The following is a 17985-nucleotide window of genomic DNA, read 5'->3' on the forward strand; positions in this document are numbered from 1 at the left end:
AATTTTGAATAGTTTCTTTGCTAGGACTGGAACCTTTGCCCACTTTCCCTCTTTTGTATTGGGATTTTTGTCAGGCTTGAACTTGTGCAAGTTTTGGAAATGCTGTCACAGTCTTTGTGAATTCATATGTGCACCTTCCCTGTTGTGTCTGGAAAATGCTATTTCCTTAAAGTTGTCCACTATTTCTTACTCTTTGAATACTCCCCCCCCTTCTTTCACATAGATCCCTGAGCCTTGACAGAGGAGGGTGACAAGGACAACCCATTTAGTGATGAACACTTTAAAGTCTCCCATTCTCCGCATGTTGTCCAGTGGTTTGTTTCTGTGTTAATTACTATTTACTGCCAGAAGCTTCTCTGCTGAAGGCTGACAGTAATTCACTCATCTATGCTATAGTGGTGTGAATGAAACAGCCCTCATACACTCATAAGGATTGGCACTACTGGGAGGTGTGGCCTTGTTGGAGTAGCTGTGGTTTTGTTGGAGTAGGTATGGCCTAGTTGGAAGAAGTGTATCATTAGGTTTCAGTGTCTGCTTTGGGCTTTCAGAATCCCAAGCCAAGCCCAGTGGCACCCTTTCTTTCTGCTGCCTGACAAACTGGATGTAGAACTCTCAGGTACCTCTCCAGAACCATGTCTGCTGTATGTCACCATGCTTCCCACCATGATGATAATGAACTAAACTTACTCTCAACTATAAGCCAGCCCCTATTAACTGTTTTCCTTTATAAGAATTGCCATGGGCATGGTGTCTCTTCACAAGCAATAAAATTCTAGCTAAGTCATATGGGTATAGAAATATATTATTAGGAACCATTTTATTCCTATGGTCATTTAGCAAAATAATAATACTAAGTTTTCCCAAGGACCCATGACTGGTGTGGGGCTTAAACGCAATTTAAAAAAAAAAGGTTGTTTACTTTCCTAACATTTATGCCAATATTAAATCAGTGAGCACATCTTGCAGGCAGGTTATCATTAAAGCTCACAGGGTTCTAATTGGTCTTGTGTATGGAATCTTGTAGCACTATGAACAGTGGCCAATTGGGTGAATCTTCCAGTTGAGTACCACTTGGATTTTTCCATGTTCTACAATGTCAGTATGTGGTGCCTTCAGCAATAGGGTCTTATCGTCAAGTTGGAAATAGTCTGTGCTGTTCGGGGAACCTATGGGACCCCTTTGGCCAGTACTCAAAAAGATGTAGCTCATTCTTGTTACTGAGAACTTTATCTGCAACATATAAGATCTACTTGTGGTATTGTCTCCCCCATAATATACTGACTTCGTTTATATTTTTTATACACATATATATTTTAGGAAGCTTCTACAGTAGTAGATTTTCATATGGCTTTTTTTAACATTTAAATTTATTTTTTAAAGATTTATTTATTATGTATACAATGTTGTCTGCATATATACCTGAACACCAGAAAAGGACACCAGATCTCATTATAGATGGTTGTGAGCCACTATGTGGTTGCTGGGAATTGAACTCAGGACCTCTGAATGAGCAGCCAGTGCTCTTAACCTCTGAGCCATCTCTCCAGCTCCCTCATAGGGCTTTTCAAAATGCATTTAATGTTAGTTACTCACCCCCATATTCCGTTCTCTACTCTACTCTCCCGTCCTCCACCCCATATAAACCTTTATTCACTTAATTTTTTTCCTTTATTCTTTTATAGCACTATATCCCATTTCCCCTTGCATGGAAGTCTGTCCCACCATGGCTTTCTTTTTTTTTTTTTTTTTTTTTTTTTTTTTTTTTTTTTGAGATAGAGTTTCTCTGGGTAGCCCTGGCTGTCCTGAACTTGATTTGTAGACCAGGCTGGCCTTGAACTCACAGAGGTTTGCCTGCCTCTACCTCCCAAGTGCTGGGATCAGAGGTGTGCGCCACCACGTGTCCTACGGCTTTCTTATCTTATATTTTTGTTTCACATTCTAGTTCCTGACTCAAACCTTTTCTTTTTATTACTTCTGAACTTTTTTCTGGTTGTTGAGATTTCTGTTTTGTTTTTCTGGTTGTTGAGATTTCTGTTTTCCTGAAATTATATTTTCTTTCTTTCTTTTTTTTTTTTTTTTTGTTCATTTTTGAGCTAGAGTTTCATGTAGCCGAGGCTGGCTTTGAACCTGCTTTGTAGGAGAGGAGTTGAGCTCCTCATTCCCTTGCCTCCATTTCCCAAATGCTGGGCTTGCAAATGTGTATTTCCACATCTGGCATTTTTCACCCCTTTTGGTGTTTTCCTACATTTCCCTTTCAACTTTCGTCCTTCCTAGGCCTTCTTAGGAAGCCAGTGCAAAGGCTTGGCCATTTTCTTGCCCATGTTCTTTCTTTTCCATCTGCCATCCTTGTAAGGCTGCAGTATCAGCAGCCTGACTTCCTCATAACGGCCAGCATCCCAGCTCATCTAGAAGCCATCTGGAGCTCTGCACTGCCCACCTGGTCCCTTCTGCTGTGTTCTCATGTTCTTGGCACCAGTGATGTGTGAGAGTGGCTTACAGGCTCGCTTAGTCTTCTGTGTATCCAGCCTTGTGTTTTATTCAGGCCATGGAAAACAAGGGAAGTTCTGAGTCACCTGGGCATCTGCTGAGCTTGCCCTTTCCTCCCACCTCATGGACTTGGGGACTTTCCATCCCTGCTGGTGTTCAGGATTGAACTCAGGGCTTCATACATGGAGATTCATACATGAATCTTGGAATAGATTCATCCCACTTCATTACCATCTAAAGAAACATTAAAAAAAAATATTGGCATTTAAATGCCACCTTCCTGTCCCTTCCTCATTTTCCCTTTTATCGTCTCTCAGCCACCTGCATCGCTGTCACTGGATTGCCATGTTAAGAAACTTCTCATAAGCTGCGTTTTTTGGCCATATGTCCATCTGCCACTCAGCAGGGACATGGACTCATCTTCAGAGAGCCAGACACTTCTGCTGCTCAAGAGACAAGCTCAGGGCTCAACCAGAGTCAGTTAGAAACCTGGATCTTAACCACAGTAGAGGCCAAAGTTCACATTGCTGCCTTTATTGAGGTATCTAGAGGAAGATATGCTTTTCTCTTATCTTCAAGGAGCAATAGACTCATGTCCAGCCTCATTTCCACCTTCACCTGATGAAGCACTGTTGTAGATCTATCAGGTACTTCTGAAATTTCAAGTCCAGTGGGCATGGACCAAAGCTAGTGTTTTGCAAAGTCTGGCCCCATCCTGCAGTTTCTTACCGCTTTTTTAACTTGAGCAAGAGTGTGGACCATATGAGGGTGGTCTCTGGGCCTCATAATCACTGAAGGGATGTTTCTGTTGCAGTTTAAGTGTATTTACAGAAGCAGATGTTGTGGGTAGCCATTGGGACATTCTTTCTTTAGCAAACATGGTCAGCTGTTTCTACAGATAGCTTTTCTTTTTTTCTTTTTTTTTTTTTTTTTTCTTTTGCTTTTTTCAAAGTAAGAGGATGGGATTCAGCTGAAACAAGCAGGAGTTCAACAAGCAGAGTGAAGTAAAATTTATCCCAGCCTGTCTCTACTTAGTCCTAGAGCCCTCAGGCAGAGCCTTTGAGGCGACCACAGTGCAAGGCTGCAGTTAGATTGTGCATATTAGCACAGTAAGTGTTTAACATCTATTCTCCTTCCTTCTCCTCCAGAGTTAAACAACAGTTAAAACTCAGCCATCCTGTCTCTTCTTCGTTCCTTCTCCCTCCTCTCAGCTCATCCCAATTCCTTCACTGGAGCCCTGAGATTTTGAACTAGTCCGGGCTCACATTTGCTAGTTAGTGAAAATCTTGGTCTGTCTTCGTTCACTTGTGTGGCTTTTTCTTTTCCCAGGAAGTGTCTCATATAATTATAAGCCAGTACTTGAGCGAGGTAGTTTGCTATGTTTACCTGTGATATGAAATAATTTAGATAATTATTTGGTAATTTATGCTATTGTTGCCTTTCCAGAATTTATATTCTAAAATTTTCACACCTTTTTTTTTTTTTTTTTTTTTTCCCCTAGAGAGGTTGGGACCATCATCAGGTCATTGGGATGCAGCCCTACTGAAGGAGAGCTGCATGATTTTATTGCAGAGGTAGGTACGTGGCTGAGGAAGCATCACTCAGCGGACTTTAGAACTTGTAATAAAAAGAAAGAAAAACTTACCTGACTCTAAGGGTGCAGCTTGGGAGTGTTAGGATAGCTGTGCACATAGGTCATCCAGTCGGACCTGGAAGCATTTTGATCAAGTCTTGAAGAAATGGAGGAAATGACAACTGCCGATACATAGTTTTTAAATTAGTTGAAGATAGGCCACGCCACTGAAAAGAAGAGATTCTCACCTCATGGAGAAAAGCCAGTAACAGAGAGATTTCAGAAGAGTGTTGGTTCATAGGGAATGCAATTTTTAATTATTTGAGGAATTAAAACTAAGTTGCAGGACACATATAATAATACTTATAAATAGACTAAATTAAGAACATTACCAGTCTAAAATTCTAAAAATTATTATCCACAATAATAACAAAAAATCTTTAGTTAAAAGATCCTGGTTGGATTTCCTTTACAATTATAGATTCCTTGAAACAGGTAAGCATTTTCTCACCAGAGAAGACTGCTGGTCCTGCTTTCCTCAACCCCCAGGGAACAAAGAACAAAGATCTGATTGGCTGTTTTGAAGTTGCTTTCTTTATAAGGCATTGAAGGGTGACTGAACAATAGGAGAGTCATTGACAAGTTAACATCAAGGTACTCCAGGCAAGTTTGGTTTTTTTTGCCAAAAATTAAAACAGAAGGACTCTATTATCTGTCTATTGAAACTGGCTTTCCTGTTTGGCAGTGTTTAACTTTATCATGGATGACTCCATTTGGTTTTTAAGGCTATTCTTTGGGACTTAGTGTTTTAATCTAAGACAAAAGTCTCTTGTAATCATTGTTTGCAGTGTAGGCTGACACTGGGAGAAAGAAAGCGGTGGATGAGCAGCCCATGCCCAGGGAGCTTCATACTCCATTTTGCTTTCCAGAAAGATCTCTGATTGAAAGTTTTAGTTCAACAAAGAGAGACCTTTGGGGGGAAAAGTTGCCTAGGTCACCAGCTGGGGAAACATCTGACAAAGTTGCTTTTCTTTGCCTGGGTAGAGTTGGGGGTGTTTGGAGGTTTAACGAGGGATCAGAAAGAAAAGCAAAGTAGAGTTTGGCCTTTCTCCTTACTCCTTGTACTTGGTAGAGTCCTTGTTTAGTCAATGCTGTGTTAAAAAGAAGGAGTTTGAGATTTCAGGCTGATGCAGATAAACTTGTAGTAAAATCGATGTTACAAAGGATTTACTAATAAACTAAGTTCTATGAGGTAGAAATTAGCTAAAGGAGAGCCTCCAATATGACTAGAAGATTAGTAGTGTACTCACCAGACTTGTCGGAAACTGTAAGGATGAAAAACTTGTACCATAATTGAAGTTTAGGGATGCTAAGAAAGGTTCTCCAATGTTTATTTACTAAGATTACCCTTCAGTTAGGCTCCATTCCTATAGCAAAAGGAGAAAACTGACTTAGAAGTGGCCACAAGGCTCATCCCATATCAAAGAACATACCTCCAAGGGGCAGCTTAAGGGGTAGTGCAGGGTCACAGCCACCCTGCCATTCATCCTTGTGCTTCTATCAGGAAAAGCATAATTCTCTTGGTGGACAAGACAAACCTGGGTGGCAACTGTTCAAAAAGAACACCACTGGAGTACTTAAGAAATAATAATAAATAAATCTGGAAAAATATCTTTGCTGTGTAACCTGTCATCTGTCTAAGTGGCCAGACTTGCAGTCTCCAGTCTCTGTTTAAAGTGTTCAAAGTGGAACTGAGGGCCAGCACCTGAAAGAGGTTTAAGGATGACAGCTTATGTGAGATGCAGAAGTCCAGGTGTGTGTTAGTCAGATCTTCTATTCAAGGCCAGCTTCTTCTTTGGCATCAGCCAGAGCTGGATATGTGCTATATTTAAAGGGCTTTTTCCTTTATTAATCTCTAAGTGTGTGGAGTGATTTCTTATGGGGAAGGCATATTAATTCTAGAACAGGACAAACCACTTAATTTCTCCATAATATTGCCTACTTCAGAGTTTGCTTCAAAGATACGTTAAGTAATGTATTACAAGCCAGTCTTAAATGGAAAAACATTGTAAATGTCAAGTAGTTTAAAATTAGGAGGACTGTTGCTCAGATATTAGCACCTTGGCAGTTCTTAGTTGTTTTCACATTGCTGTGACCACAATACTGACAAACACAACTTGAGGGAGCAAAGACTTGTTTTGTTGATGCTATTATAGCAGTGTTTCTCATTGGTCCTAATGTTTAATACAGTTCCTCATAAACAGTGGTGGTAATCCCCAGCCATAAAATTATTGTCACTGCTACTTCATAACTATAATTTGAGAACCACCGTTTTAGAAAGTTCCAGTCCATTTTGGCCAGGAAAGCATGGTAGAGTCTTTTAGTTCATGGTGTACCAGGAACTGGAAGCAGGGTGGCTGTAATCTTCAAAGGTCTGGCCCCAGCCATTTACTTCTTCTAGCCTTCACTCTCTGAAGATTCCATAGCCTTCCTCAAATAGCGTCATCAGTTAGGGAATAGGTGTTGAAAACAGGAGCCTGTGGGGAGATATCAAACAAAAACCATAGCAGTAGCATCAATCTTCTAATTACTAATTTAAAATATCCAGTAAGCAATTATAAGTTCTGCCAGGTGCAATGGTGCATGCCTATAATTCTAGCACCTGAGGAGGCAGAGACAGGCAGATCTCTGTGAGTTTGAAGCCAGCCTGATCTACAAAGTGAGTCCAGGACAGCCAAGGCTACGCAGAGAAACCTTTTCTTCGGGGGGAGGGTGGGGAAGAAATTCTAAAGTTCTAAGAATACATTGTTTTTTCTACTTTGGAATTCTGAAAGTTATTTTGAATTAGGAAAAAAGGCTTGCCTGTGAACCCATCTAATTCCCTTCACCTCTCCCCTTAAAAAAGTTCTGGTTCCTAATGACTACTTTAAAACATTTATTCACAGAGCTGGAATTGGTATTAGGAAAGGCAGAGAGGCACTGTGAGAAAGATAGGAATTTAATCCCAGCAGAGGCAGGCAGATCTCTGAGTTCGAGAGGCTAGCCTGCTCAACAGAGTGAGCTCCAGGACAGCCAAGGCTACACAGAGAAACCCTGTCTCTAGAACATCAAAAATTAAAACAAAAGAGAATCAGTTTGTGTTCAATAAAGGAGTGAGACTGAAGATCAGGACAGGAGAATGTGTGTTTTAGTATATATTAGGAATCTGGAAAAAAAAAAAAAACCTGCCCAGATTGTCAAAACACTATAAATGCCATTCATTTATATAAGCATACATACATACAGTATTAATTATTCTTTATATTTATACATATTTAATTATTCTGTAAAACATTGAAACTTTTATCTGGAAATTGAATTATATAGCTAGCATGTGCTTGAATTTTAGGGTAGATATATCTCTAACTTTTAAAATTTTCTGCTTTTCCTAAAGATCAGAAATCTCTTGAAATAGATCAGTTTTTAAATTCCTCAGCATTGATTCATCTGTTTAATATTCTAAAATTAGCAACTTGCTCCACATAATCCCTGTCTGTATAGGATGTTATAAAAGTCAGCAGCTGTGAGAATGGAGGGCAGGGCAGATCTTACTGCACACAGGTTACCCAGAAGCCCTGCCTTTGCTATTAAGTCAGAGCTATCTAGGATCTTCAGTGCGTGGGAGCTGGGAGGAAAGAAAGACTATTTAAAGGCTATGTCCTTTGAAATTCAAACTCGCATAGGATTATAGAGAACTTAAACTAATCACACAGGAAAGGTGAAAGATGTCTCAAAAAAAAAAAAAAAAAAAAAGACCTGTGTTGATAGGATTATTGATTTGGGCTATAGAATTTAGATAGGATTGTGGGTTTTTTTTCTTTTTTCTTTTTTCTTTTTCTTTTTTTTTCTTTCTCTCTCTCTCTCTCTCTCTCTCTCTCTCTCTCTTTCTTTTTTTTTTTGGCAGGGTTTTCCTGTGCAGCCTCCCGAGTGCTGGGATTACAAGTGTACACTACTGTGCCCGGCTAGAATTGTGTTTTTATTGGGGGATATCTTCAGCCTCCTGCGCCTCCACACTTGTGTGGTGTGGTTGGTAAGCCATGTCTTATTGGCTCCCCTGTTTTGCTAATGTTCTGTGCTCTTGAAAATATCTTGGGGATAACAGAACTTATAGAATATCTATCTATCTATCTATCTATCTATCTATCTATCTATCTATCTATCTATCTATCTGTCTGTCTGTCTGTCTATCTGAAGGGGATGTATTAGAATGACTTACAGGCTGTGCTCTAATCCAACAATGGCTGCCTGTGGATGGAGGTTCCAAGAATCCAGCAGCTTTCAGTCCATCAACTGTATTCTCAGCTGACCTTCAGCATACACCAGAATCTCAAAGAAGTAGCTCTAATGCCAGGGAAGGGATGGACTTGCTATGGAGGTGTAGAGCAAGTAGGTGAAATAGGAGCGCTTCCTTCCTCCACGTCCTTTATGTAGGCTGCCAGCCGAACATGTGTGCTCCAGGTAGAGGTGGGTCTTCCAGCTCAAAAATCTGGATTAAAGTTTTGTCTTCCTACCCCAAAGAGCTAGATCACAAGTAGATCTTCACACATCAAATGATTTAATTAAGAAAAAAAAAATCCCTCAGAGGTGTGCCCAGCTGTTTGGGTTTTAGTTAATTCTAGATGTAGTCAGATTGACAACCAAAAATAGCATCATACCTTGATTCTCTATTTAACCTTACCTCAGTACTGTGAGGCCTCATAGCTTCTGTGATTGAACAACCTTAGATGATTTCCAGTACTTGGGCTAGGGGGAGCTGGGTGGCAGATCAGCCCATCGATGTTAACCAGCTCAGGTTTGTGTACCCAGTGAACTCAGGCCTAACGAGGAGACCATCTTGGACCAGAGTGCTGCTTAGCCTGTTTTTGCCCTCAGTGGGCTGTGTGGTGTTCCTTCCACCATCTTTCAAGGAACATAATTCTCTGCTGGGTTTTCTGGCTCATAGTATATCTGTTCCAGTCAGTTGGAGTGAATAGAAAACAGGCCTTTCTGTTTCACTTGCTGTTTAGTTATCAGTTATTTATTCCAGGTCCCTAAGAGGCACTCTGGCAGCAAGTCCTCCCCATCTCCTGGGTTCCTTGCCAGAGGGCTGGGCCCTGTGTCATGGGAAGTACCTGAAGCAATTTTGCTTTCCCAGTCTTGTATTTTAGCCTTCTGATTGCCACAAGGCTTGCCTCCTAGTTTCCTTTCTTCCTTCAGCATGCATTTTCTTTCCTCCCCTAATAGGCCTGATGCCTCACCAGCTAGCTTAGACTGGCATTCACTCAGTCCACCCTATAGGAGAGAGGCGGCAGTTCCCAAGGGGTTCCTGTTGCCCAAGCTGAGACTCTTCTGCAGCATGATAGTGCCACCTCCTGTTAGAAAGGGATGTGTGCAAGCCAGAGCCTCCAGGGGATTTGCCTTAGAGGGGCCTGCTGTTGGGTTTTTCCCTCTAACATGTCCGCAGGCCAGGCCTTCGCAACCAGGACTCTGGCCTTACTTATCTGTTTTGCCAGAGTGTGTAAATACCCCTGGATGTCTTTAATGGTTGCATTTTCTATTTCAGTGGCATCAAGCTAGAGTGTATAAGCTCTCCATAGCCTGAGCTAAGGATGCTGTGCAGGTTAATTTTCTTACTGTTGCGACAAAGTGTCTGACAAAACCACCTGAGGAAGGACAGCGAGGTTCACTTTGACAAGCAGTTTGAATCCATCATGGTAGGGATGAATGGTAGCAGGAACATGAGACAGCTGGCCACATTGCTCGTACTGTTAGGAGACAGTTGCCTGTCCTCTCCCTTTGGTTCAGCCCAGGACCCCAGACTAGGGAATGATGCAGCCCACTTAAGATCCACTTAAGGTAGATCTTCTTTCTTGAGTTAGCCCTTTCTGGAAACACTGAGAGGTACACCCACAAGAGGATTTCCAAGATAATTCTTGATATTTTGGTTATGAGCTGTTGACAGTTGAGCTGTCTGTCTGTCTGTCTCTCTGTCTCCCAAGGTGATTCTTATTACAGTCAAGTTGACAATGAAGATTAAGCATCAGTGATGGTTTAAAAAATTATATATCCTAAAAAATAAAGAAAAATATGCATCAAACATCTTACATATCCTGCAGTACTAAAATATTTATTACCCTTCTTTCGTGGAACTGCACCACTCCTGTTTAACTGATGTGTAACGGAGCCTGCCTTTCACTGTAGTTGACAAGTCCTTCTTTGTAGGCTGGCAAAGAGCTATGTGGCCTTAGCATTTAGCATCTGCTTAACAAAACCCCTAGTTTCTAATTTTCCACAGGCCTCAGTACAACTTATAGCTAATGCTGCTGCTTTATAGACAGTGTTCCTCCCTGTTCGGATGCTTGCATTGTGGTACCTGCAAGGAGTTCCTCTTCTACAGCATGTTCTCAGTTACCTCTCATGAAATCTTTTATCACTGGACTTCCAGAGACATATAATCTGTGTCCACAGCACTACATCACCATTTTGGCCTACCAAGTAAGCAATCAGTCTGACTCAGAAGCCCATCTCACTGCCTGTGTTGTGTCACTTGTGATGTCACATGTGGTCCTGTGGATACTCTGAGAAGCTGACACTAAGCCACAGATATTCGAGAGACTTAGTGGGCACTGTCAGAGCCAGAGGAGGGGGAGAGTGTCAGAATACAGTTCTGGTTTGACAGTGGGTAGGGGAGGTAGAAAAAGGAGCAATGAAGTTATGAGGACTGACAACAAGCTGTCAGTGCTAAGTTGCCCATCGGAGGAGTCTCCCCTCACTGGCACGATGCTAATTTTGATGGCTGTGCTATGTCAGTGGCTGGTGTGGCTATGGAAAATGTGTGGCTCAGACATGATGACTGGGAATATCGTCTGGTTATATTTCTTAGAAACAGTTGAATGGAGGAACATTTCCACAGGAGCTAGTTGTGGTGGCTTGAATATAAAATGGGGCCCATCGGCTTATTTATTTGAGTGTCTGGTTCCCAGCTGGTGTCCTATTTAGGAAGGTTAGGAGGTATGTTCTTGTTGGGGAAAGTGTGAAAGTGGATTGTGGAGGTGAGCTTTGAAGCTTCAAAAGCCCGTGCTATGTCCAGTTTCTCTCCCTGCCTACAACTTGGGGATCAGAGGCGAATTCTTTCTTAGTGCTCCAGCTCTATGCTTCCTGCCTGTCACTGGGTTCCTTGCCATGATAATCACAGGTTAACCCTATGAAACTGTAAGCAAGCCTTCTATAAGTTACCTTGGTCAAGGTGTCTCCTTGCAGCAATAGAGCAGTAACTATGACGCTGTTGCTGTCACCCAGAAGAGCTGTGATAAATAGGAGCTGGGTGTTGAATGTGCAGAGCAACATAATTAGGAGTTAGCCATGCTTAGTTTTTATTTCTAAGCTCCAGTAGCCTTATGCGACAGGTTTCAGGATTAGGTTAAAGTGCAGCTACTTAGGAATCCACTGAAGTCTGCGCCAGCTATCACCAAGGAGAACCTTGGAAGAGCAAGCAGAAGCTTATCTTAGCATGTTAACGATGGCTCAGTGATGAGCTGCACCAGGCTTATTCCAGATCCCACTCTTGGATAAAGTGGTGGTGTCTTGGCAAGGGGCTGTAATGCCGATGGTCCTTAGCACAGTCGCATCCGTAGTAAAACACCTTCGTGTGGGTGGCTAGCCTCTGCATCAGGATCACGAATGTCGTTAGGGTGTTCTAGGAATTGCTCTTTCCTTCTTTATACTCTGCATTATTTCTCCTTTCTTCCATATTTAGAACATTCTTTGATAACTTCTTGAAAAGGAAGTAACATTCTTCTTAAGACTCCTTTTTTCTTTTATTACTGGAAATAAAATTCAATGTTTAGGTCTTTGCTAAGAGTTTGGGGTTAGGCTTGGTGGTGCATGCCTGTAATCCGAGCTAATCAGGAGGCTGAGGCTGGAGGATTCAAATTCAAGGCTCTATGGATCACAGAATGCATAAAAAGTAAAACCAGAAAGGGCTGAGGGTGTGGACCAGTATGAAATACTTGCCTAGCATGTCTGAAGCTTTAGGTTTAATCCTTAGTACAGAGAAAGAGAGAGAGAGAGAGAGAGAGAGAGAGAGAGAGAGAAAGAAAGAGAGAAACAGCAAGCATTTTGCCAGCAAGCGTTCTTTGTTGGAATACTTCTGGTGATGTTGTTGAGATAATCAGCATCAATCCTTTGTATGTGACTTTTTTTTGGGGGGGGGGTATGTGACTTCTTAATAAAAATTTCCTTTCTGGAGGGCTGTTTTTCTGTTGTTTCTAGAGCTTGAAATTTCATAATGGTTTGTCTGGTGGATTCATTTTCATTTGTAGTAGGGACCCAGTGACCTTCAAACCAGTGAATTACATCCCTTTGCTCCAGAAAAAGGCCTTGCAATTATTTTATTAATTTCTGTCTACTCACTTACTTACTTGTTTTCTCTTTTAGAATTCCTCAGAGCATTTTTGTACTTCCAGACTGTTTCGTCTGTCTTTTCTCTGTAGTCTTCTTGAATTTCTTTTTGTAATGTTTGTAGTAAGTTTCCTGTTTCTGACAGCACTCATTTCCAATAGCTTGTTATGTTCTTGGATTCATGTTCCTCTTCCGTATCTTCCATATCTCTTTGTATGATCTCTTCATATGATTTCCTTCATGTTGATCTGTGTCTGTTTTAGTTTTTCATTTTGTAAGTAGATTTCCATGAGTGTCAATAAATTAATGAGCTTGTAGCTCAATCACAAAGCTAGTCAGTTTTTTAAAGTTAAAAATAGCTTTTATTCAGACAATATATTCTGATTATAGTTTCCCCTCAACCATCTCCTCCCAGATTCCCCCACTTCCCCTCACATCCAAAATTCACACCTCTTTTCTCTCTCTTTAGGAAAAAAACAAGCATCTAAAAAAGAAAATAAGATAAAATAGACAAACTGGTATAGAACAAAGCAAATAGAAGAAAAAGAACCAAGAAAATGTACAAGGAACACATGGAAATGCAGAGACAGATATGCTTACGCACACAGGAGTCCCATAAAACACAAAATTGGAAGCCATAATACATACACAAAGGACTTACCTGTAAGAGAACATACAAAGGTGTTATTGAGTTCCTTTTGTGTTCTACTGCTGGGGTGGGCCTGGCTTTAAGAGTGGTCTGTTTTTCCACACTTTGTTGGAGAAAATTAATATTTCATTTGCAAGGAATTACCAATTGGAGGCAGTTGTGTGGTTTAGGGATTGGGGCTGTGTCTACTTCCCCTCTCAGTATGTATGTTTTGCCTGTACGTATGTGCAGCACATGCATGCAGTGTGCCCTTACAGGTCAGAAGAGGGTTTAAGTTCTCCTGGAACTGGAGTTACAGGTGGTTGTGAGCTGCTCTGTGGGTGCTGGGAACTGAGCTGAGTCCTCTGCAAGAGCAGCCGGTACTGTTATCCACTGAGCTCTCTCTCCAGCCCCGTCCTGTTTTTTTTTTTTTTTATCTATATCAGCTTTGCAAAATAACTTTTGAATTCAGTGAATGTTTTACCAATTGTCAGTTGGTACATGTTGCCGTTTCTGCTTGAGTAGTAATTCAACCTCTTTGGACAAAAATATGTCATAGGTATTTAAAACACATAAGCAAACATTAAATGTGTCTCCAGAGTTTCTGACCCATTAGACTTAAACTTTAGCAGTTCACTGTTCTGAGGACTGGTAGCAGAGCTCTGTTTCAGCCTTTCTGTTCTCTCCCATACTCTTTCAGTCCCTTCCCAATGCCGGGGTTCAAGCGAGGGCCTTGAGTACACCAGGCGAATGCTCTTCCAGTTAGTTTTACAGCCTCTTTTTATCTGAGTAGCCGTCCCCATGTTCAGTAGCCTGCTCCCAGTGTACACGTGTGCTCCAGATTCCCTGCTTCCCTGTGTGTTTATATGTCCACATGTGCATGTGGAAGCCAGAGGCTGACGCTGTGTCTTCCTCCACTGCTCTCCTCCTTGTGTATTGAGGCCAGCCTCTCATTAGAACCCAGAGCTTGTCTGTTGGCTGCTCTAGCTATTATGTTGGTTCTGGTGGTTGTCACTCTGGTCCCCATGCTTGCTGGACCAGCGCTTTATCCATTGAGCACCCCCCACCCCGCCCAGATTTCCCCTTTGGAAGGCTCTTGTCCTTTCTTTTATATTCTTTGAAAAGTATTTTCATTGATTTCTTGAGACTTTCTTACTACGTGTTCTGATCATATTCACCCCTCCTCTCCCGAAGGTGTGTCAGCACCACCCCATCCTACCCTCCCAACTTCATGCTCTCTCTCTCTTTCTTTCTTTTTTTAATGTTGAGGTTTTATTTGTATGTTTTTAGACAAGGTCTTATTCTGAAGTCCAAGCTGGCCTGGAACTTGCTGTGTAGACCAAGTTGTTCTTGAACTCGTCAGTCCATCTGCCTCAGCTTCTGAAGTACTGGGGTTGCAAATATGAACTATTAATCCTGGCAGTTTCCTCTCTTTGTGTCCTTAGGTGCTTATTTATCTTTGTTTACCAGACCATAATAGTGCACACCAGTTGAATATATACTGTAAAAAAAACAAAAACAAAAAAAAAAAAAAACAACCATGTGCAGTATTTCTAAAATGAAAACTTAGCAAAACTCTCAGTCACCTGCCTCCATAAATCCACAGTGAACTGAAAAGGTAGGTCCTAAGTGTTCCTGTTAGAGACAGAAAGGGAGCCAGTGAAGTGGGAGAGGGAGAGGTGTTCTTTACCTGAGCTGTAGCAACTCACCTATATGTATATCAAGGCATCTTGATATATTCATTAAACATATACACTTTTAATTTGTTGAGTTTGCCTCAAAAAACATCTAAAGAATTTAAAATAATAGGAGTGAAGATGAGAATTCTTTTATTATCTTTGCAACTTTCTGTTAAAACTATCCTAAAGGAAACTAATTATTTGCACATAAAACCATTCATCATAAAATAGTGTTTGCCACCCATGAAACATTCCATGAATGCTGTATTTAGAATAATCATGTTTTAAAAACCATTGCTTATGTATGTTTAAAGAGCATATAGATATGGCCTCTAGAGGGCAGTGTTGGGTCATGGAAAGGAGTCTGCAATTTCAGAATTGACTAAGAAACATTTAAAATTAACAATTAAAAATTGTGTGCATATGCTTATGTGTGTATATGATGTGTGTAGGTACACACAGGTATGCAACAGTGGACATGTGAAGGTCAGAGGATAACTATGTGGAGTCTGTTCTCTTTTCCCACTTTTCCTTGGGTTCTGGGTTTGAACTCAGGTCACCAGCCTTGTGCAGAAAATGCCTTTACTCCCAGAGCCTCTCACCAGCCCCTTTCTTCCTCTAAGTCACAAGATTTCTGTTTATATTCATTACCCTTTCTCCTTCTGTAAAGAAAAGTTACGTTAGGCATGATGACAGACACTTACAATCCCAGCACTGGAGATAGTGGATCAGGAGGATTAAGAATTTTAAGGCCAATCCAGGTAACATAGCAAGACTCTGTCTTAAAAAAAAAAAAAAAAAAAAAAAAGTAAAGAAAAACTTTCTGCCTTTTTGCTGTTCTGATTGATTGGAGCTTGTCTTTAACATACACTAGTGTGGTAGCTGGGATAACAGTGGTCCCAATAGGTTCATATATGTGCACCCTAAGTTCCTGGGGAGTAGAACTGTGTGGAAGGGTTAGAGGATTAGGAGGGGTGGTCTTGTTGGAGGAAGTGTGTCACTGAGGGTGACATGGAACCCCAGAGTCTCTTTTTCTCTGCCTGTGGCTCATGATGTTGCCTTCAGCTGCTGCTCCAGCACTTGCCTGTGTGCCATGCTCCCCCCCATGATGATCTTGAACTAACCTCTGAAGCTGTAAGCAGGTCCTCAATTAAATGATTTCTTTTAAGAGTTGCTGTGGTCATGGTGTTTCTTCACAGCAATAGACCACTAATTAAGACAATTTAAAAACCTAAAAAAACAAACAAACAAAAAAAAAAAACCTCAATATTATTTGTGAGTCAAAAGCCACATGTAGAGTTTTGACCTTGCTGTTCTCATCACTGAGGGCTTACGAGTGATGAGGGAAATAGCATAAGGCACATATTATATGTCATTTGTCAGTTCTCATATGATTGAAGTGGAGTTACAGAGCTGAACTTTGAAATACTAAAATCAGGTTAATGAAGATTTTTATAAGATAAAAAGAGGCTTTGATTTTGTAAAGGTAAATATTGCCTACTCTGTAGCTGTCCAGGGAACAAAGAAGTACTAAGGGATGTGACAGATGACTGTCCTACTCTGGAACAATTTCTGAAGGAAGAAAGTTGGAAGCTCAACCTTTTAATTTTAATATTTTCACTGTGGGTCAGTGGGCTGGTTCAGTTGGTAAGCTGCTCATTGCCAAGACCTGAGTTCCACACTGTGGAAGGAGAAAACTGACTCCTGCAAATTGTCCTTTGAACACCCACACTCACATATGTACATAATAAGTAAATGTAAAAAAAAGTTTATTGCTCTATAAATGATCTCATGAGATTGATTTTTATTTTGTTGAAATTATAATTATATCATTTCTCCTTCCCTTTCTTCTCTCTAAAGTTTAAACCCTCCCATTTACCCAATTTCTTGCTCTCTTTTAAGTTTATGACCTCTTTGTCTTTGTTGTTACATATATGCATTCTTAAAAATATAAACACAACCTGATCAGTGCATACAATGTTACTTGTATGTATATTGCCAGGGCTGACCATTTGGTATTGAATAACCAATCTGAATGCTCTTCCCTGGGAAAACCAGCATTCCTTAGTTGCCTGTATGGATTCCCCTTCCCCAACTCCTCCCAGATCCTCCTTACCTCCTCTCTCACCCGAATCCACAATCCTTTCTTTCTCTCTCCCATTAGAAAATAAATAGGCATCTAAAACTGATAATAAAAACACAAAATCAGAAACTATAATAAATATGCAAAAGACTTGTAAGGTTAAAGAAAAAATAAGAACCTCCAAAAGTGCCCTTGAGTTTGTTTTGTATTGCCATCTACTGCTGGGCATGTCACCTGCCTTAAAAGTGAGCTGCATCTCCACTAAACAAAACTCATTTCTCAGTTTGACTGACTACCCGTTGGAGATAGTGTCTGGGTTAGGGATGGGGGCTTGTGTTCACTCCGCCTCTTAACACAAGACCCCATCTGGTCCAGGCGCATGCAGGCCCTGTGTGTGATGCCACAGCATCTGTGAGTTCGTGTGTGCATTGGTCCTGCTGTGTTTAGAGAGTCTTGTTTCTTTGGTGTTTTCCATCCTTGTGGCTCTTATACTCTTTCTGCCTTCTCTGTAGAAGGGTTCCATGAGCTCTGAGGGGAGGGATTTCATGGAGACATCCCATTTAGAACAACGTATTCCAAGGTCTCTTAGTCTCTGCACATTGTCTCCATGTTTGTTCCCATCTATTACAGAAGGTGCTTCTCTGATGAAGGCTGAACAAGACACTGAGCCATGAGCATAGCAGACTGTCCTTAGGTGTTTGGAGTGCTTTGTCTAGGGCCAAAGTTTCCTGAACGTTAACCCTTCCACATTAGCATGTCTCTTGGTGTTGTCCTTGTTCAGGTCATGTTTAGGCAGCCCTGTTGGTGAGACTTCTTGAGCGTAGAGTCTCTGAACTTTCTAGAAGATACAGGAGATTGACTTTTACAATATCTGCCCTTAGGATTAAATCCCAGAGTCCATAAACACTGTGTCATTGAGCTGCACCTGTGTCCAGGTATTTAATTTTTAAGGCTCTGTGTGCTGGGAGTTGCAGACTGTTTCCCAAGTATAACATAGCTACATTAACATGAATTGTCAAAATGATCACCTCAGATCTTAGAGGAAGCTGAAGAAATTGTTCACATCATGATAGGTACAGCAATTCTGAAACATGATGTCCCTAGACAGGCTTGATTC

At 41.1% G+C, this 17985-nt stretch overlaps 1 protein-coding gene across 3 annotated transcripts in view; it reads left to right on the plus strand.

Annotated features, from left to right (window-relative positions):
• Window positions 1–17985, plus strand: part of Efcab2 (EF-hand calcium binding domain 2) — an 84829-nt gene that overhangs the window by 52516 nt on the left and 14328 nt on the right. For all 3 annotated transcript variants that reach the window (XR_008720322.1, XM_055608791.1, XM_055608800.1), the window contains exon 3: window positions 3989–4061. Coding sequence is in view for 2 of the 3 variants with exons in the window: in XM_055608791.1 (XP_055464766.1) it covers window positions 3989–4061 (73 nt within the window). In the remaining variant the exon portion in view is untranslated. The remainder of the gene's footprint in view (window positions 1–3988; window positions 4062–17985) is intronic.

This window comes from Psammomys obesus, unplaced genomic scaffold, assembly GCF_907164565.1.
Source record: "Psammomys obesus unplaced genomic scaffold, mPsaObe1.curated_primary_1811, whole genome shotgun sequence".
NCBI lineage: Eukaryota > Metazoa > Chordata > Mammalia > Rodentia > Muridae > Psammomys > Psammomys obesus.